Source organism: Rattus rattus, chromosome 11, assembly GCF_011064425.1.
Source record: "Rattus rattus isolate New Zealand chromosome 11, Rrattus_CSIRO_v1, whole genome shotgun sequence".
NCBI classification, from domain to species: Eukaryota; Metazoa; Chordata; class Mammalia; order Rodentia; family Muridae; genus Rattus; species Rattus rattus.
The window spans coordinates 52,859,496-52,881,559 of NC_046164.1; the positions used below are offsets into that span (position 1 = coordinate 52,859,496).

The 22,064-nt window shown below is 47.7% G+C and overlaps 1 protein-coding gene across 1 annotated transcript; it reads right to left on the reverse strand.

The window, feature by feature from the left end:
* Positions 1–579: 579 nt before the first annotated feature.
* Positions 580–12,012, reverse strand: Smim20 (small integral membrane protein 20). The gene is made up of 3 exons (XM_032916590.1): positions 11,782–12,012; positions 2,014–2,070; positions 580–1,205 (listed from the first exon to the last, which is right to left on the reverse strand). The coding sequence occupies exons 1-3, from the start codon at positions 11,894–11,896 to the stop codon at positions 1,168–1,170; spliced, it is 210 nt and encodes a 69-aa protein (XP_032772481.1). The 5' UTR covers positions 11,897–12,012; the 3' UTR covers positions 580–1,167.
* Positions 12,013–22,064: the final 10,052 nt, after the last annotated feature.

Genomic DNA, 22,064 nt, shown 5'->3' on the forward strand with positions numbered 1-22,064 from the left:
GTTCTGTTCCTCTGGAGAACCCTAATACACTAATACAACAGCTGTCACAGAAGTATGCTGAGTACCACTACATAGAAATCTACTCAAATAGAATCTAGACAATAGAACTACTTCTTCACATCAGAATTCAATTTACAAAAAAATTCTACCAGGCAATGACAGGTGGATCTCTGGGAGTTCAAGGCTTGACTAGTCTGACAGAGTATCTCAAAAAACAAAAGCCAAAGCAAACAAACACCATCTACCTAAATAAAAACACACACACACACACACACACACACACACACACACACACACACACACACACACACACACACACACACACACACACACACAGACACACACACACACACACACACACACACACACACACACACACAGACACACACACAGAGACACACACACACACAGACACACACACACAAACACCACATACACCACACACCACACACACACACACACACACACACACACACACACACACACACACACACACACACACACAGACACACACACACACACACACACACACACACAGACACACACACACACAAACACAATCAGTATACAACAGCAAACTAAGAGAAACCATTTTAATATCTGCAGGCTCACGCAGGATTCAACTGTGTGTGGTACAGTCTAGAGTGACTTGCTTCTATTTACTTCCACACACGGTGACTTTCGATGAGATGAGCAGTGTACATTCCCGAGCAGTGCCAAGGATCCTGTTTTCAAACAGCTTTATCAACCGAAACATCCTCAAAGAGCCATTGGAGGCAGTGAGGCTGGGCCGTCTGCACTAAAATCGCTTATTCAGAAGGTGTCAAAGCAGCCGAGGGCCTTGACACAGGTTGCTGGTGTTCACATCTCAGCTGGTTCGTGATAAAGACTGCATGAGCTGCAGATCCGCAGACAGCCTTGCAGGCTGGCTCTGCTCCTGCAAAGTCAATGGAACCACAAGGTACTTCTTAATGGTGTCATCTGTTCAGGTTCTCCAGGGACTTAAGGGAAGCACTGTCTTTGCACACAGTCTCTATCACAAGGGCTCTGGCTAGCAGCATGAGAGTTCCCTCTCAGCCAAGCTGCCACAGTGAGCCATCTATTGTCCCCACTGCAGAGTGCACAGGATGAAGACGTCCACTTTCCTCATCAGACTTGCTGACAGCCTCATTTCCTGCCAAACGGATCAGACCACACTTTCAACCCTATGGACAGAAACACAAATGCCCCATCAGAATTCACTGTTAAATGACTGAGCACACCCCCTTGATCCCACACAAACAGGATGATGTGGAAACTGAGCCATGCAATTTCCATGGGCTGAGACCCTGAGATGGAGCCACTGCAACCCTGCGACAAGGCAGCCACGGCAGCTATGAGGGTTTTTAAAGACTTAGGAACTATTCCCTACCAGGAAGAAATGGACCTACCCTAGACCCCCAGACTGCAGAAGTTTGGTTTTGTTTGTTTGTTTTTGTTTGTTTGTTTTTGTTTGTTTTTTCTTTCCTTTTTTCGGAGCTGAGGACCGAACCCAGGGCCTTGCACTTTCTAGGCAAGCACTCTACCACTGAGCTAAATCCCCATCCCCAGAAGTTTGATTAATAAGTTAGAAAACCTCTCATAATCAGAAAGGCACATCCCACTTAACCCTGATGGCAGCTCTGAGAACTTCTGTAGGAAACTGAATCCCAGAGCAAAGCTCACCCATAAACACTATCTGCCCATGAGGGTGGTATTTACAGAGTGCTTGGGATGGGCGGCTGCAAAGCACGTGATCTGCTGCATACTTAATTATATTTTATGTCCACTTACCAAGTATAAAAGAGGGACCCAGAAATCCTGTGAAAAGTACTAGGTATTGAAATGTTAGCATGAAGTCTTGGATAGCCCTGAAGACAGGAACTATCATAAACAATATCAGGTTCCAGAGAGAAAAACCACCCCCAATCCACAGCAAAGCAAACACTCATGCCACGTGTCCCAGAAGGGATCGTCTGGGATTTTTAAGTTTACCTGGTGGCTGCACATCTTCCTGGACGATACCAGCTCGATTTACAGCCTGCTCCTTCTCTGAGAAACACAACAGAACAAACACTCTTTAGAAAGGAGGTGTGGGCATTTTTTTGCTTTTTTCTATTTACATGGGCCAATTACAAGGCGTATTTTGGAGTGTGATTCAATTCAGGGATGTCATTGCTTAAAGCTTTTAGGTTGTAGAAGATAGATCCTAGATATAAAAAAAAGCCACACTTCAAACAAAAAGCTCTCAACCAACGTCTTTTCCCTGTGATCTCAGCATTTTAGAAGGACACACACAACAGAAAGAACAGTTTTGAAGAGCTGGTGGCTGTGACGACATTACAAGGGGAGCGCTGCCGCAAAGAAGGGACAGGCACCGTTATCAGGAAAACGGTGGCTAAAAACACTCCACTGAAGGACTGGGCTCCAAGCTAAATATGCTATGTTTTTGATAGGAAATAGAGCAGAAAATTAATCTTTGGGTGGGTGGCTTTGGTTTGGGTAATTGAAGCTTCCCTAATTGATTGCAGGTGCCGTGCCAATTAGTGAGCTTGCTGTAGCTGCAGCAGCTAAGCCTGGCACTCTGGAGATGCACAACAGGCAGAGGCCAGGAGAAATCAAGCATTTTATGAGTGTGGGCTTCAAGTTCTCCGTCACATCTTTCTAAGTGGTTTGGAAGAAACCTGAAGCCTGTGACAACAAAGAATTATTATCTTAAGTGTCTTGACAAATGGTGGCTTTTTAGAAGAAAGACTTGGCGCCAAGGATGTTGACTCCTAAGTTGCAGTGATTAAATGCAGTAATCAGGCCTTTGTTTTAATAGACCGACTGCCTCTTACAGCCACTCTCAGCTCTCATTGCTATTAGGTCAGTCTGCCTCCTTCACAGGCCTGCAGCAAGAACAGGAACAGGGTTCCACCAACTCTGATAGTCACCAAACTTCCTTCAAACTGGTGTTGAAACAGAAAGTCAGTCCTAAATGACTTACCTGATAGTGTTACCAATACTAACTTTATCATCAATACTAACTTTATCATCAATACTAACTTTATCGGGTGATGGGGCTGTGGGAATCTTGATGTCTACTTCTAAGACCGACAGGGAGAAGACAAGTCCCAGTGGGCTACCTATTTCCACTGGCCTAGTGGGTTCACAGTGCCTCTCTCCAACTAGCAGGTAAACCGCGCACCCATGTTATGGACCCGCACATGCCAACAGACCTTCTCTAAGTCAAGGGGACAATGACACGAAACAACACAGGTGTGTTCTCATTCTAGAAGACATCACACTCTGCAGATCTGAGCCCCACAATTTCGACAGGGAAGTCTCAAAGTATGGATGTCTCAAACTAGTACTTAGTGCCCAGCCCGCAAAACATCACACTGTCGTGAGTCTTGCCAAGAACAAAAATAGATTTTTTCAGACCTAAGAAATCTCTACTATTGTGAAGGCAGGAAGAAGTAAAGTTTGAAAAATAATTGTTATGAAGCATTCTAGATGCGCAAAAGAAACTTGGCCATCCTAATGTGCCAAACCCATTCTCTAAGAAGCAGGTACCACTGCAGAGCCCAAGATGCTGGCAGACTGCCAGGCATCCCTGGGAGGAAGCTGCTAGCTGGGTGGTAGGGACAGAATGCCTAATTGTGCTGCGACCTTGTCATGCAGTGAAGAACCATGTGAGTGAGGAATCCCTGTCTCCACACCTTCCTGCTAATTGCTAATGAGGCTGGACGGGCTCGAGATTTGTTCTAAGCAGGCTATAAGCTCCTCATAATCTGGGCCTTGACACAGCCACCTCAGCGGCTTGGCCTGGACAGGCAAGCTAAACTATTCCTGACGACTGATAACCGGTATTAGCTCCTGTCTAAATCCACCTGCTTCTCTGATCCATTAATGTTTTAATAAATACTCCGAGGCCAAGGAAGTCTTATGGAAATTCAGAAGATAACACAAAGACACTTTATTTGAGAATGCAGAATCTGCTAATGGGAAAACAGAAACCAGTCTTTCAGGATTTAACATAGTCTTCCTGATGAAGCTGACAGGTTTCTATTTCATTGTCACTGGAGGAACAGCAAACATCTATGAACCTCACGGAAACAGGGGAGGCAGCAGGAAGCTTTAGTTATGTGGGCAAATAAGCTAACTACTGACTTGAGGGGTGAGCAAGTTTGCATGTAAAATGCCTAAAACCCAACTGCAGGCCCAGAGTTAGAAAATTCCCCACTCCAGGATCCCAGCAAGCTCAACTCTGCCCCCTGGTGCTAAGGCTGAGATTTGATTTGTAGTTTTAACAGGATAGTTCTCTCTAGTCAAAGGGCCATGGAATGTTATTAAAGCTGTTTATACATGCAGGTAGGCTGACTTTGTGTGGTAGTAAAAGAATCTTCCTAACTTTAAGTCTGAGAATGAGCAAAGGTTTGCAGTGGGAGATAAATCTGTTGTGGGACCTGGTGCTGTATTTAACCCTGACCATCACACAAACGCAGACTCCCAAGTGCTTTTCTGAGGATGCTCTAATGAAGCACCAGCAGACAAGCCTGCGGAGAAAAGCCAGACCTCATTTCCCTCCCCATCTCCTTCCACAATCGGCAGTCGAAGAAAAGGCAAGTCACAACCTGGCGTAATTGGGACAAATGGCAACATTTGGATATGGTCTCTGTACTAGACAGCTGTGCTGTATCAATATTAAATTTCCTGAATTCTTAACTATACTGTGATTAGGTAAAAGAATGTCCCTGTTCTTAGCAAAAACAGGCTCAAGTACTTAGGAATAAAAGCTCATAATGCCTTCAACCCACTTTTAAATGGCTCACAAAATAATGGTGATGACTGCAATCTAGTGAGTATGGAAGGAGAGCAAACGCGGTGGCTGTTAACGACCAGCAAACCCAGGTGAAGGACACGAGGGTTTGTGCTTCTATCCTTGGATCTTTTCTGTCACTTGAGCTTTCTCTTAATTAAAAAAAAAAAGTGCAACTGCAAAAGAGCCAGATAAGAAAGTCCAATAACACACGCCATTCCAGGATGGCTGTTCGAGTGTCTACCTGTTTACAAATAGCTGGTCAGATGTAAGGACTTCCTTGGCAGTTCCATTCTGCTGCTGCTGCTGCCTAGGCTCTGCAGTCCATTTACAGGAGAGTCCAGAACCCAAAGTGCACTGGAGCAGCTGGGAACTACAAACACCAAGTGGGAAACAGTGACCAGGGATACCAAATGGTCATAAATCCAAGAGGACACAGGGACAGAATGGTGACTAAAACTCAGACTGAGGAGAACACACAGCTGTAGGAGCAGGTGTGAAGCAGATGGCAGGGGATGGGGGGTCACCAGACATGGAATAGCAGGTGTGAAGCAGCTGGCAGGGGATGGGGGGTCACCAGACACGGAATAGCAGGTGTGAACATGGCAGGAATGGGGGACACCAGACATGGAATAGCAGGTGTGAAGCAGCTGGCAGAGGATGGGGGTCCACCGGACATGGAATAGCAAATGTGAAGAACCTGGCAGGGGATGGGGGACACCAGATATGGGATAGCAGGTGTGAAGCAGCTGGCGGGGGGGGGGGCACCAGACATGGAATAGCAGGTGTGAAGCAGCTGGCAGGGGATGGGGGTCACCAGACATGGAATAGCAGGTGTGAAGCAGCTGGCAGAGGATGGGGACACCAAACATGGAATAGCAGGTGTGAAGCAGCTGGCAGAGAATGGGGGACACCAGACATGGAATAGCAGGTGTGAAGCAGCTGGCAGAGGATGGGGGTCCACCGGACATGGAATAGCAGGTGTGAAGCAGCTGGCAGAGGATGGGGGTCCACCGGACATGGAATAGCAAATGTGAAGAAGCTGGCAGGGGATGGGGGTGGGGCACCAGACATGGAATAGCAGGTTTGTGAAGCAGCTGGCCAGGAGGACAGAACCACAGTGGGAAACAGATGGCTGAGATCAAAGGTACCATTTCAGAGTGGGCAGTGAGGGAACTGTTGGTGTGAGCCACACCACTGTTGCAGCTCACCTGAGCTGGAGACTAGTGGCACCTTCCATCACTGCTCTTTGTACTGTAAACACATCTACACTCATCAAAAGCAGACTGGATTCAGAGAGCTGTAAAGGGCCAGTTAGGAAACAGGACTTCAGACTGTCTCTGCATTCTGCTCAATTACATGGTGAATGGTGTGAAAAGCATATTCTAAGTACCTGGGATGTGATAGGGGAAATGCCCTTACAAGAAAGGCATTTTGCACATCAAGTGATTTCTGGTAATCTCATTCTATCAGATATACAATACAATTTCAACTGGGGGCAGCAAGGCACAGCAGAGAGAACACAGGCGAGAAGCAGGAGAATCAGGTCTCCTCCAGCTCACCCATGTAACCATTCACCCTGTCGCTCTGCAACTTCACTTTCTTACAGGCACCCTGACAGGGCATTAAGTGGACGAGGTCAGGAAGTCAGGATCTGTGTCATGCAGTGACACTGGACAAGGTGGCCAATGTCAAGAACAAATGAGTCTGGCCTTTCTGGTAACAACCCATGATGTTGTATTTCTGTCTATCGAACTAAAACTAGGAAAGATCAAGATAAAAAAAAAAAAAAAAAAAAAAGCTCTTACTCCATCCTACTTCATTATTTGAGTTGGATGCCCGAAATACATGCTATTTTTACAGAGCCAGACCCCGAACTGTACTGCTTGTAGGATATAAAGACATGTCAGGCTTCAAGGTATGATCCACTAAGTACTCAGACAAACCCCACCAGCAGGCACGAGGGAAAAAGAGAAAAAGCAATGCCGGGGCTCCCTCCAGAAGCACAGCAGAACTGTGGTTTCAGACCATCAGGCCCCAAGGCTAACTGCTACCTCCCCAAGAATTAGAACAGGACTTGAGCTATCGTGGATGGATTGACCTTGATCTCACTCCAGTGAACAACTGTTACTCAAGTCTTGACAAGTCAGTGGGAGAGCTGAAGATCACGCTCAATGTCAAAAGGAAGTGCACTAAGACACACTTGTCACAGTGGTCTGCTACATAGCTATCACTGGGCTCTCTTTTGCTCTGTTTGACAGGGAGTCTTCCTTCTCATTCCCGCTGTCTACTGGAGCTTATCCTACTGGAGCGGAAATCATGGGGCCTGCTCAGTCCTACACTCTCTGCCCGGCCCTAACTCCCACAAGCAAGCTGGCCTGAGGGACCTGACACTAAGAACTGTGGCCCACTCCCTGGAACAGCCAGATCTGAATGAATAACAAATGTACACAGGGTGGTCAGAGGCACCGGGGAATTAAAACGCAGCCGAGAGCAGAAGTAAACCAACAGCTCGGGGGAGGGAGAGTCACAGGAGCCCAGCAAAGAGCATTCCAGGATGGACTGCCCACCTCAGCACTGACGAGAACCACCTCTCCCTGGGCTACTGAACCACTACTTATATTAATACAAACCCTTCTCGTAAGCATTCCATCTGATGTTTATTCTCCCTATGAATGAGGTAGGACAGCTCCCTACCTGAAAGCTGCTGGACTCTCCCTGACATCCTGTGGTTCTTTCCTTCTACCATGCAGCATCAAACTTGGGTCAGCAGGTTTGGCAGTGAGTAGCTGGGGAGCCCTCTCATCAGCCTCATCAGAGGGCAGTTAGTAGATAACACTTGGACAATGTACTTCACTTACAGAGAGGGATTGCCATTCTGTGTCAGACAACAGAAGCTGTGACCTACTATGCACACCTCACCATGCCAGGACCATACCTATCCTTTCTAAGTTGTGGGAACAGGTGCTTTGACTGCCCAAGGCTGTGTCTCCCTGAGCTCTGGAGCCTATGGTTACCTCCCTCTATAGACTGGCCTCTCTCCAGCACTTCAATTTACTGGACTCTCCTGGTGTTCCCATGGCTCCCAGCCCAAACTAAAAGCAAGAAGCAAGACTACTCTTAGTCCCTCAGCCTGTTTCAAGGGTGGCCGTGCTCCTACCAATAGACAAGTCCATTTAACAGACCATTCACTTACTCTGTGATCTGTAGCAATCTTCTTGCTCACTTCTTGTTCAAACCACTGAAAGCATTAACCATGTTTATTTTTATCATCTCTTCATAGTCTAATGGATACTTCCACTCATCTCTACTATTTCCAAGCAACCTAGCTGGAGGCCACATCCCTTCTATTCAGAGCTGTCTTCCTGATGCTATGGGGATCTCTTAACTTTAAGCCTGTGTCCACTCCACCTGAGACTCCTCTGAGGGCTTTTCCCTGCTGACCACTTATCAGTCCTTCCCATGCTGGTGTTCTAGGCACTCACTATGTCTTCCTATCCTGGATCACCGGCCAAAGCTTCAGTGCACACTGCCCAACCCTCCAATTGTCCAAAATGGTACCTATTCATTCTCATCCCTTAAACTGCTGACTTCCAATTGGCCGTCACCATCACCAGGACCACCTTCTAGTTACAGGAGTTAGGGAGATGGGAGCCATTAAGTGCTTGGTCACCAGAAGGTGGCCCTATTTGAAAGAATTAGGGGGTGTGGCCTTGGTTGGAGTAGGTGTGGCACACGCCTCTAGGGGGAGGGTACTGAGGTTTCAAAAGTCCAAGCCAGGCTCAGTGGCTTTCCTTCCTGCTGCCTACAGATCCAGATGTAGAACTCTTAGCTACTTCTTCAACACCATATCTGTCTGTGTGCTGCCATGTTCCCTGCCACAATGAAAATGGACTAGATTTCTGAAATTGTCATCAAGTTCCAATTAAATGCTTTCTTTCAAAAGAGTCGCCATGGCCATGGTGTCTCTTTACAGCGACAGAACACTAAGACAAGGCTCATCAGTCACACGTCCTTGTGTACCAGTCCCAGTCCCTTAAGTGTTCTGAAACAGGCTGGGTACCATTTCCTGATGCCAAAAAATGAGAGTGCTTTTCATTACCAATCTTTCTGCCTCTTTCTTTCCCCTCAGGTCCCTCTTCCCCACAGTGGTACTGAAGCTGGCCCACAGTGAATCTAGTCACCTTGTTAAAATACTTCAATAACCTCCACTGGCTGGACTCTGAGGGTAGCAGTGGGTAACTGCAGGGTTTTAATTAAGCAAGCCAGATGACTGCCCTTGAAGGACAAATGGCAGGACCAGTGCCAACGACCCAGAGGGCTCCACATTTCCTAACAAACCAAAACAGGTTCCTATTACAAATTCTCACCAAAGAACTAGTACCAGGTGTATTTCAGAAAGACCTCAACTGGGGCCAGCAAGACAGCTCAGCCAGGAAAGCACTTACCATGCAAGCCTAATGACCTAAATCCAACCCCCACAGCCTATGTTAAAACAGGGGAGATATGACTCCAGAGTTGTCCTCCGAAACCGACACACATAAACTACCATACATGCACCCTCTCAACAGCACATATTTCTTTTCAGCTTTAAGAAAAAGAAAATAATAATGCACACAAGAAAAGCACGAGGGGCGCATGGGAAAGACGAAGAGTTGGTGAGTAAAGATAAACAGTGATGTTAGTGAGTAAAGGGGCAGAGAATGCTTGGGCTAAAACACTACACAAGATGCACATGGCCAGGACGGAGTGAGAAGGGTGGCAGGGGACGAGGCTGGGGTCAGCCCAGCTCTGCCCCACATCTAAACTGTACCAGACCCAAGTGACAGCTAAAATCCAGGCTGAGTATATGAAAGGAAAGCAGTGAAATACTATAAATACTGAGGATTGAATGGGCTGAGAAGCTCACCTGCACAGCAGGCTCCCAGTTCCTGAGCATACGTTGAGCCAGCTGGACATGCTTAGGGCCGGGTCGCTGGCCTTAGGCACACAACTGCTTATAGCTCGTCCCTCACCAAAGCCCTCTTTTAAAAGTGCTTTTTGTACAATTCCTCATATGAGACTGTACTAGAGACTTTTACAAGTAATGCTCCACTTAATTCACCCTAAGCCTGTAAATTCAGTTCAGTAAACACCATCACCACAGCCTAGGGGGTGGGGGGGGGCAAGGTTCAGAGTGAGGAAATACCCTGTCTATATGTCATTCAGCTAACAGCTACCATAAAGGGTTATTATGAGCACTAAATGGCTTTGTAGAGTTGAAGTGCTTGGAAGGGTGTTAAAAATAACTTCAGATAAAAATTAGCTGTTTAGTATGACTTTCTTGAAAGATTTAGTTACAACTTTTGGTTAAAGTTGGCTGAATTATTTTAGTAAGCTAAAAGGTAAGCAGGTATGGACAACCTTGGAGCCTGACCTGCCCGTCTAAAGCAACGTGGTCAGCCAAAGACTGGGGAGTATTCCTGGAAGCCATGTCTCCTCTTGACTCGCTGATTACGAGCTGGGCAGCCCTCGCACTTTGATGCTTCCTCACAGGTGACTTCTGTGCATCGTGGAAAATTTATCCTGGATCCTATCTAGTAGATACTAATAACCTACTCACCTCCCCTTCTGTCCCTTAGCTGTGACAAGCAAAACCATCTCCAGATAGATAGCACACTGGCTAAGAACCATACCCCTGTTTTCAGAACTGGGAGTTTTCGAAGAGAACCCACAGCAGATCTTTCTGTCTCGAGTCCAACTCCAGAAGCTGTAATAAAATAGCCCGGGGCATGGATCCAGCAAGGGAAAAGGATGGAGACAAATTCTGCAGGACCCTACACAGCCCATGTTCCTTCGACACACGGCGTATGCATTAGGACTTGTAGGCAGGAAGCACAGAGACCGTCTCAGTCTGAGCTGGTAAAAAGCTGCTGCCAGGGGATTCGTGTGTGTACTTTAAACTGCGTTGCCTCTGGAACCCAAGAGCTACAGCACTAGAGATGGTCAGAGCATTTACATGAAGCGTCAAACCGCCAAGCTTCAGCTCTGGCTAATATTCCCCAGGGGGCTGGGCTGGCCCTCTTCCATCTTCAAGATGGTTCAGGTTCCTGGAGAACAAAATGATCCTCTAATGCCTCATCTCTCCTCTCTGACAGATGGCTTCAGATGTATCAAAGTGCTAATCCTTGCTGAGGTATAGGTCTCCAGGAAGGAGAGTTTGGCTTTTAGAATGATAGGACCTGAATGATTAAGGAGAAAAATGACTCCCCCGGCATTCACCATTGTCATGTGAGCAACCAGCTTAAAACGAAGGAAACCAGCAGAATCTAAAAAAACGATTTGAGGAAAAACTCAAAACCCAGGTTAACAGTTTAGCTTTGAAATATTTCCGCTCCAAGACATCTTAGGGGACGGCAATGATGCACCATAAAAACACCTTTCAACTCAGGATGATCAAGGCTCCCACTAAGGTACCATCTCAGCCTGGGTGAATGGAGGGGAGGGCTCTGCAGGCAGAAGACTGGGTTGGAACATTTCCCTCACCACTTACTAGCTGTGTGACCTCCATCTGTAAAATGGGTAGTACCTACCTCAAGGGAAGGCTGTGCAAATTCAATGATTCGATATATGCCTAACCCGACACATTAAATATTCAGTATATATTAACTGTGTGTGAACTAGTGTTAGTGTTGACCTCCTGTGTGCAGGCTGCTTTCATACACATCACCTCTGTGACCCCTAAGATGCTCCAGTTCTGTGGCTGATCCTGCAACTGATTATTTAGACTCTTAACATTGAAGGTCGGAGGTGGGGCCACTTGTCCGAGATCACCGGGCTGCACTGGGCGAGCCTGGACCCTGGGTAGCCTCACTCCTAAGTCCACCTCCTTCCTCAGTACTCCTTGAACAGTTAGGGGGGCTTAAAGACTTCGGGGTAGCGCTGAGAGCAGCCACTGCGCGGGGTCAGAGGTCACTCACGGTATTCTTCCAGCCGCAGAAGGGGCCGGAAGTAGATAGGGTAGAAGGCGGCGCCGACCATAGAGATGAAACCTCCGAATATGAGCGCGGTGCGCAGGTTCCGGGCCGCGGCCATGGCGAGAAAGGGGGCTGCAGGGCGGGCGAAGGCCCGGCACGCTCCGAAACCCGACTCCCAGCCTCAAGGTCGCGACCCGGCTCGGAAGAGGCGGAGCAACTCTCGCTTCCGGGATTTGGGTGCAGGGCGGAGTCTCTGGGCTCGGAGGCGGGGCCTGGGCTGAAAGACTCCTCGCAGTGGGGCGGGATCATCTGAGGGCGGGGTCTTCTAGGAAGGGCGAGCGGAGACTCAAACCGAGCCCCGCCTCCTCGCCTCAGGCTGACTGCGTGGAGGGCGAGACACTGGGTGGCCCGTGCAGTCACAAATTTGGCTACACTCCTTTCCCGAGCCCCCTTTTGACCTCTTACTCGCCTCAGGTCTGCGTCCTTCCTTCTCTGCTCCAACTACCACCTCCTGTTTTACTCGTCTATTACCAACAACACTTTTTCACCCTTCCCCTTCATTAACATTGTGACATTTGTGACTGGTGACAGGCTAGAAGCATCTGAAAGGCTGAGCAAGTCACTGGGTCTCCCTATTTGAAAGTTGTTTGTGGGCACGAGTCACAAAGGAACAAATCTCCTGGTTCGAATGGATTGCAAGGCATTTGCAAAATTAGTCACCGAGTCTTCTGAACCAGAGCAGCCTTTTAAGGAGGGTGTTTGAGCACCCAAAGTAATCTATTTTTGACCTCTCATCCTCTCTGCTCTCCATGTTGTGTGTGCTGGGTTATGAGGGGTTCCAGAAAGTAGACAGGAATTCCCAAAACTAACAGAGGGCTGCAAACAAAATCTATTAAAGCCTGGGAACATCACAGAGTCAGTGGCAGGTCCCTAGGGCTCTGGCTCTTTGCCTGGGGCGGAGCCTCTGAAGACTGACACCTGCTCCCTCATCCCATGATCGCTTTCCCCCACCTCTGCACCTGTTCCCTTTTACAGAGCCTGCGTCAGAAGATATGATCTCCTCAGGGAGCTGGGCAGCTAAGACCAACATTCCTCCGGCCTTCACTCAATCCCTTAGAAATAGAAATGACAGCAGTAGCGAGGCTGGGCTTCACAGAAGGTATTTATCTTGACCTCAGCAACATTATTTAGTCCAGAGAAGATCAGCAATCTCTCAGAAATGATGTGGTGAACACAGGTCTTTTTCTCTGTAGTTTTGTAGTCGAATCAAGATTCCATCTACCTCTGGCTCTAGCAGCATATAAATCAGTCGTTCAATCTGTCAACAGATTTATAGACTATCTCACTATGCCCCCCGAACAGCAGGCAAAGTGCGAAGGGGGACACAAGATGAATAAGACATGACCTCTGCTCTCCAGGATCCGACCACGGAACAAATACATGAAAAGATAACTAATCCTGGATGCAGCCTGTTGCCGAACGGAAGTGCAGGGAGGAAGACAAATGACTGTGCAGTAAGATGGCTGCTCCTCAGGCCCCCTCAGGAACTTGTTAGGTAAGAAGAGAAGACTGCACAAAAAAGAAGGGACTTGTGCTACATGAATTAAACACAGGAGGGAAGATCCCCCAATAGTGTACACTTGCTATCTTAGCAGTAGAGGACCCATCTCTAAATGTCTTTGGGGAACAGCTCCTCCCGCACTCTTGATAGGTAAGTGGACCCTCCAGTCCTCACCCTGCTTCTTCCAGTCCCTTACAGTTAAACACATCCCCAAGCTGACCACGGCTCTTCCATTGTGGACTGGTTGGCCTATGACTTGAGCCAACGAAGTTGCATCCGCCAGGCCATGTGATACAATCTCGGCTTCTACCCTAAAGCCGGATTTGAACTTGAGAGAATGAGTTGCTGGAGCTATGGGGCAAGGGACTGAGAATGGGATCAGTCCTGCAGGAGAGAAACCAGACAGTGATGTGGAATTTGAACCAGTCTTACCCAAAACAGCACCTGAACCTGTTGGGTTTAGGGTGGAAGCTGAGAAAATTCATACTTCAGATATGGAAGCTTAAAAATGAAAGCTTTATTTTCTGAGCGCTCAGGGAGGTGGCCAGTTCGTAGTCTGAACCATGGCCCCAAAGGGAGATTGTACAACATTTTTAAAGAATGGGAACACAAAGCAAGAGGGAAGCTGGGGTGAGCTGCAGTGTTACCCAATTGTATTTTGACATGGGTTAAACAAGGTAGTACCTGTTGGAAATTGGGCCATGTCCAGGGCACCTGGCCTCAAGGTCCTTAATTCATTCTTTAGACATTAGGTCTGGAGCTCAAGGTCCTTTATTCATCCTCCAAGACACTTGGTCCAGAGCTCAGAATGAAAAGGGGAGAAAGGAGCAAGTCAGCTGCATGCAGTTAATTAGGGCATAACAGGTAATTTGTTTTATATTTTTTACAACATATGCACCTTTGGTTTAGATAACAGCAATTTCTATTTTCTCTACCGGTTAACAGACAATTAAGAAAACATTTGGAAAAGTGGGATAGTTCATTCCCAGGCCTGGGAACATGGACTTGTTTGGCACTGCCAGCAAGACAGAGAAGTTGTCCTTGAGATGGCTGGACTCAGACAACTGTCTCCCTACAAGTAGTCCCTGGGATGTCTGGACTCAGACGCCTGTTTATGACAGAAGCTGTTCAGCTGTTGGGAAGTCCCCAGCTGCCCTAGAGCCTGGGACCTTGAATTTAGTTTCTCCCTATGATTAAATGGCATCCGAATAAGTACCTAGACTAAGTTCCTTTTGCTTGTTCCCAACGCTTCCTAGCGAAGCCCCTGTTCACAAAAGTCAGCTTGTGTTGAAGTCCTATATGCAAGTGTGTGTGTGTGTGTGTGTGTGTGTGTGTATGTGTGTATGGAGGCAAGAAGACTACCTCAGTTACTATCTGCAGGGATGCCACCCACCTCTTTTGAGACAGGGTCTCTCATTGGCCTGGAGCCCACGAATTAGTCTAGACTGATTGGTCTGCTATCCCCAGACATCCTTGTCTCCGCCTTCCCAGTGCTGGGTTTATTAAGTGAATGCTACCACACCCACCTTTATTACACGAATCCTGGGGATCAAGCTTGGATCTTCATGCTTGCAAGGCAAGCACTTTATTTACTGAGCTATCTCCCCAGCCCCTTGGGGTTTTATCTTTTACAACAGGAGTCCCAGATGAAGTGTCCGTGCATGAGATAGCCCCTGTTTTACACTTTCTAAGCTGCAAGGCAAGGAGAACATCTTTTGCATAGACCATCAAAAGCCTACATTCTCTCAGTGTCACATATTGACTGTGGGCAGAACTCTTATAACTCCTTGTTACTCTGAAATGACAGAATAACCACCCAGGCCCCACCCACATGCCCTTGCAAATGAGATGCAAGATGTTGAAAGAATGGGCCATCCTGGCGAGATATCAGGAGCTAGAACAGGAAGCTTTGGCAGATGAGCCCAGGTGATATAACAAATGAATCCTGGCATCTCTGACCCCTTCATGCCAACCTAAAGGCACTGGTTTGGCAGCAATGGTTTCCCTACCTCTTTTGGTTCATTTTAAATGTCAGCTTGACACAACCTAGGATCACTTGAGAAGAGAGCCCCTGAGTGAGGTTGGCCTATGGGCCTGTCTACGGATTGTCTTGATCTTTAACTGAGGTAGGAAGTCCCAGCCCCCTTTGGGCAGCATCATTCCCTAGGCAGTGGGGCAAAGAAAGCTAGACAACATGGGTGAATCTGTTTTTCTCTGCTGTTGACTGTGGATGTGATGTGACCAGCTGCTTGACTGCTGCCTTGTCTTCCCTAAAATGATGGCCTGTGGCCTGACACTGTAAGCTGAAATAAACCCTTTCTTCCCTGAGTGCTTTTCTGTCAGGATATTTGTCACAACAGAAATGAAGCTAGTATGATGCTACCTATGCCTTTTGCTGTTTGCTAGGGTTATTCCCCAGACTTTAGCTGTATCTTCCAGTTCTACTGAATGCAAGTCCATCTCTTTGATCCCAGCATTCTCCCATTTCTGGGAAAACTCTACTTTCCCAGTTTTTCCTCTCCCACTGTCCTATCTATTCAACCTGTAGTTTTATTTTTGTTTATTTTATTTTATTTTATTGGTACCTGCTCTATGCAAAGCCCCGCCCACAGTAGTTGATTGGGATAAAAAGAGGAATTGTTAATTTTTGAAAAAGCTCACCTGTGATTTATTGAACCAGGGCAGGATGTTCGACACTGAAGGTGAAGGTGGCAGCAGCCTCGAATACGATAGTAAAGCCTGCTGTCCTTGGGTGTTTCCAGCAGGGTAGGGATAAAACATCGCACTGCACATTTGCTTCCTGGCTCCTAAGAGCTCCTGGTGTTCTTTATGGAATGTCCTCTCAGTTAATACCCTTGGTGGGACCATAAATCCAGGAGCCTGTGACTCCCTAGGAAGGGCAGGGCTGTCACCAAGTCTCACCCACCAATCGTCCCAATTATTATTCCCCAAGCCTTTCAGAGGTAGGAGGTGAGGCTCACGGCAATGTCTTGATTTTTCATTGCAGTAACAACATACCGGACAACAGTAACAAGACAAGACAAGGCTTAGTTGGGCTCATAGTTTGAGGGTACAGTCCAGGAAGCGGGGTCATGGCACGTTCAGTCAGGAAGCAGACAGAGCCAAATGGTGGTGCCCACCTCAATGTCTTATGTTTTATTTTTAACTCATTCCAGGACCCTAGCCCACATTCAAGGTAGGTCTTTCTTCCTTAGTTTATCCACTTAAACCATCTAGCTCCGTAGAAACAACCTCACAGGTACTCCTAGGGCATGTTTCTAGGTTTTTCTAAGCCCAGTCAAGTTTTTGGGGAACATTGACCAATATGCTTGCCCAAGGTTACATGACTTGAAAATGACAGTGAATATTCTACTTCTGGGGTCCATCTCTTAACTCCCAACCTAAATCACCCGGCAAAGTTGTGTTTTCTGGTGTGGCTATGCGGTACATATGGGTCCTTTAGACCCAATGAACCGAGGTTCCAGACATGTGCTGCACCTGCGTTTAGGCCATTGCTACATTCCCACCACCACTCTGCCCCCTTTTCAGTAGGAACTGGTTCTTTGTGTCAGCCTTCCCTGTGATCAGGCACAAAGACGGTAAATCCTCAAGGGAGAGAGACCCAAACAATGGGGCAGGAGTTACCCAATTGAGAAGGAAAGCGGTTGTAGTCTCAAAGATAAAAGGGACCATAGCATAACCAGTGGACATCGGCAAGGACACACTTAGTCACTAGGATAACAACACCCTCTGCACTCTGGAAAGGCCCTGGCTATAGCAACCAAGTCAGGGGCAGGGTAAGAGATTAGTGCCTACCTGGAAAAGTACTGTCAGGAAGAGGGCATCAGTGAAACTGGATGCTCCACCCCAACACCTCCCCTCACCCCCCAACCTCCCCCCCCCGAGCTTTAACCATGGGGTGGAAAACCTAGGAGAATCACCCAAGTGCCAAGAATGAGGCAGTCTGCCTTTAGAACTCCAGTGTTCTCCTGCCCTAGAGGGAAAAGTGGTTTGTGCTACACCTCACGTGCCCAACTGTTGTTTCTGGGGCCTGCCATAAAAATGCTTCCTTTGTCGACAACACTTGGCAGAAATTGTGGAGTACGTAGGAAAAAAGGACCTGCAATGGCTGCTCAAACTTTGTTCGCCAAGCAAAAAAGCAGTCGGTCTAGCTCTCCAGACACACCAGGATCTGGTCTCCCTGTATCCTAGGCATGTACAGAAAAATACCAGGCATTTCTTTCTTAAGGCCCATGGATAGAGAGATTGTCACAGGTAATGGCACAGTCTAGGAGCACCTTTGTCCGTGATGGCATCTCTAGACAAAAGAACATACTAGAACATTGTCTTAGTTAGGGTTTTACTTCACCATGACACCATGACCAAGGCAACTCTTATAAGGACATTTGATTGGGGCTGGATTATAGGTTCAGAGGTTCAGTCCATTATCGTCAAGGTGGGAACATGGCAGCATCTAGGCAGGCATGGTGCAAGAGGAGGCAGCTAGCAGAATACTCACTTCCAGGCAGCTAGGACTAGGTTATCAAAGCCCACACCTACAGTGACACCCCTACTGCAATGAGGCCACACCTCCAAAAAGTGCCACTCCCTGGGCCAGACATCTACCAGATCTTTTTTGTCTCCCTCTCCAGAGTGTCACCTGGAGACTTTACTGACTCAGAAATCTGTTTCTCTCCTTCATTAGTGAAAGTCTGTTCAGATTATTTCCCCTCTCTGTGATGTGACTCCAATACCCAGAATCCTCCGTTCAGAAAAGACTCAAGAGTAAGGCATTCCTTTTGACGCCCTTTTCTCAAATCTATAATCTGTAAACCAGGACAATACCTATAATCTCTACAACATGGAATGTTCTTTTTCCTCAACCTGGAAAGTCAGAACAAAAGTGGGGTGCCCAGGGCACGGGGGGTGGGGTGGGGTGGGGGTGGGGGACACAGAAATAGACAGCCAAGAGGAAAGGCTGGAAGAGCGGGCTTTAGGACCCAGGGGAGCCCTCTTCGGCAACCTCCCACCCAAGCAGGCTCATCTTTCTTGCCTCTAGCTGTTGCTGGCAGCTTGTCTAGCACCTGTCCCCCGGCTGCTGCTGCAAATCCACAGAGCTTTCCAGGTCTACCATCTTAAGGCTAGAGGGACAGAGTTGGAGAGATGCTAAGTCTCCTTTAGTTCCATAGCTGGCAGTGCAGGGGATGGAACCCAGGGCGCCGTGTCTATTCCAGCCTTCTACACCGAACCCAATCCTAGCCACCCAGACAGCTCTCTTGCCATTCCATCTTAGGGCGCTCCAGAGCTTAGTGAACGGAGGAGCCAGGGCCAGAGAAAGTATGCGTGTGTGTGTGTGTGTGTGTGTGTGAAGGGGTCATTTGTCCTGCCACCTGGCAATAGTCATGTGGACATGTAGATTCTGAACAAACAGGTAAAGCATGCAAATAAGCTCTCTTACACACACACACACACACACACACACACACACACACACACACACCTGTCCACCTGTCCAGACAGGGCTAAACAAACCTTCCTATCCCCAGACGGCCCAACCCTAGGTTCCTACAGTTGGCTTCTCACAGCTCAGGAATCCATGAGCTGGGTGTAGGATGAGGAACATATGGGGCAGAGACCTTCCTTTCCCAGGTAAGCAAGCCCACAGTCCCCCTCCCAGGAGGTTCCCTAGGGTCCGATTTGCCCTGTGTCTTGGCTCAGAAGTCCTGGCATAAGCTTTCATCCTGGTTCTCTGCTTAGCCGTAAAGATCAAAGTGTTCCCCTGCAGGCCTTGCTGTGTCCCCACTCACAGGGTCAAATCCCAGATGAAAGACCCCAAGAAACATAACAAAAGTGTTGGTCATTGTCCAGGGGCTTTGCAGAATCCGTTCTCTAGGATGAACAAAGAACTGAACCTCAGAGGAAGATAGAAGACCAAGCATGGGAAAGAAAGTAAACCCTTTTTCCCTTTGGGGGATGGGAGAGCCCTTAGGTTGGAAGTGTGTTAAATGGACTCTGGGGTGGGTATTTTATAGGGCCCCTGAGTCTCCCTTTTCTCCCACTCATTCTGTCTAAATATCCACCACCCAGGATAAGAAGCCCATCCCACGGAGCCCATTTTACTTCCCTTATCGACCTAGGAACTTCTAACACTCATTCCGATTTCTTCCACGCTGATGTTCTTTCCGCACAGTCCTTAGCTTTCCTGGCGGTGCCCCCTTGCAGGCTGATCCTAGACAGTTATAGGCTGCGGGTCAGCTCGTGTGCTCTAAGTAAGCTGTGATCGAACCCCAGCTTTTCAGTTACCGTCCACGTCCACGCCACCAGGAGCCCTCACAGATACAGAAATCAGCACAATCGCCTCCAACACATGGCATGAATGGAGGACCTTGGAGGCTCCATAGCTGTGCTAATGTTTGGAAAAGCCAAAGGAAGCTTGGGTCTGGGGGAAGATATATGTGCAAAGAGAGAAAGTCAAGCCTGAGATAGGATGCATGTCAAATATGTGAGGATCCCTAGGGTGCATATTTTCATCTCAATCACTAAGGAAAAAATTGGCTTGGGCTCCTGGCAGGCACTTCTCCCTTCTTCCCCTGCATGTGAAGATTGAAAGCTCGCAGGGAGCAGACCGCCAGTGGTGTCTTGCGCCGGGTGCAGACAGACATCAAAGTTAATCCGCTCTCTGATCTAAGCAAAATGGTGACGAGAGTTTCCTGGGACAGCAGCTCCACTAATTGTGGCACTGCAGCCCGGCGGATGTATTTTTAGAACACTGTGAATCCCCAAGAAGGGTGGTTACTGGCTGTGGGGAGAGCGGGCTGGATGCTCGCAGTTTGTTATTGAGTGGTCCTCGTGCCACTCCGCAGACCTAGTGCTGCTGAGGACTGGAGCAGTAGGAGAGGCTTTGCGTGTGATAGGGTACTAAGATTCTCTGAGGCTACGTACGCTGCAAATATTTCCAATTTAGATCACTTCCTTCTTGAGGGTTTCTTCTTTTGTCTGCCCTTTCTTCAAAGATCTTTCCAGATACCTCTTTCTGCTTAGTTCCTTGTGTACCAGTGTTTCTCAACCTGTGGGTGGGCACCCCCTTGGGATTGTTGAATGACCCTTTCATGGGGGTGGGGGGAGGACTTAAAGCCACCGTAAAATACAGAACCATAGTAAAACACAGATATCTACATGAATATTCATTACAGTAACAAAATTTCACTTATGAGTTAGCGACACAAATAATTTTATGGTTAAGGTTCACCACAACTGTATTAAATGGTTGCAGTTTTAGGAAGGTTGAGACCCATGGGTCTAAACTGTGTAACCATAAACACCCAGTTTTATCCTGTGTCTGGGACTCCCAGCATATGCAGACCTAGGCTTTCTACAGAATACAGTCTCGTGTACCTGATAAAGCTTCCAGTTTGAGCCACTTCAGCTGGTTCCTCACCACCTCTATCCCTGACGTGGTTCATGACGTTATCGATGCTCCCTCTCTGGCTTCCTGGCTGGTCTTATACGTGCCATTTCTAAGTGGTATCCATCACTAAGCCGTTTCATTCCTAGGATAGGTGTATTAGTCCATTTTCTTTTACTATATCAAAAAACCCTGAGCTGTCAACTTTATAAAGGAAGGTGTTTATCTAGTTCATCATTTTGGAAGCTGAGAGCTTCCAAAGATTAGAAAAAATGACTAATTTGTCTCCTGCCGAAGGTGGCGATGGCGAGAGAGCATGTGAAAGGCTCACGTGAGTGATAAAGCCAGAAGCGAGACCGTGGGCAGAGGCCAGTTCTTGCTCTTCATGACCAAACTGATCTTGCGACAGTTACACCACTCTCTCAAAAATTAATTCTTCCTTCCTAAATTCCTACTTGGATCATCTGTGTCTCAAAAATCTACCACTTAAAAACCGAAAACAGTTTCAACTGCCTTTGAAGGCAATATCCTCTCTGTTCTAATTGGTCTAATTCCCCCTCTCCAATGCTAAGGAGCTGCCCTGCTCTGAAGCCTGTGATCCAACCTTGTTATATCCAGGCACTCCTGAGGAGCAAAATACTAGCTCTCTCCTGAATTAGATGTTCTGGGCTCGTGGCCATAAGTGATCGAGTCATCAAGGAAGCCTGACCCAGAACACAGTCAAAAACCAAAAGTCAAAACTCCTCTTGACCTCTTCCCCCGACAATCTAACGGGACTCTGCATCTGGGATTTCACCTGGAAAGCCTGGGGTGGGCGGGAGTGTGTGAGGCCCGTGCGGGCAGGAGTTGGACAGGTGCATGAAGAAAGACCGCAGCATCTTGCAGCAGCCTTCGAGAGAAGGGTGGCTGTGAGTCAGCACAAGACGGGAAAGGAAAGCTGTCACGGAGTAGACAGTGAGGAAATGCCTGGGAAGAGCGGTAGCGGTGAAGGACTGAGGAGAATTAGACCAAAAATCCACAAATCCCTCCTGCTGAGGAGTAACAAGATACCTTAAGCCTTGGACTACCGCCTGGGATCCGAGCATTTGTTCACTCATTATGTGTTCCGTACCCACCGTACGCCAGGAGCTCCCAGCCTTGGACAGGCGCTGTGCAGCCGTCACGGAACAAGCCCTTTGTGCTAGGGAAGCAACTAAAGATAGATATTTTTACCTTTATTAAAATTTTTCTCATCTTTATCCAGGTATGTATGTAGTTGGGTCTGTGTGGGCTTATGTGCACCCTCTGCACATAAATGCCTGTGGATGTTAGAAGAGGGCA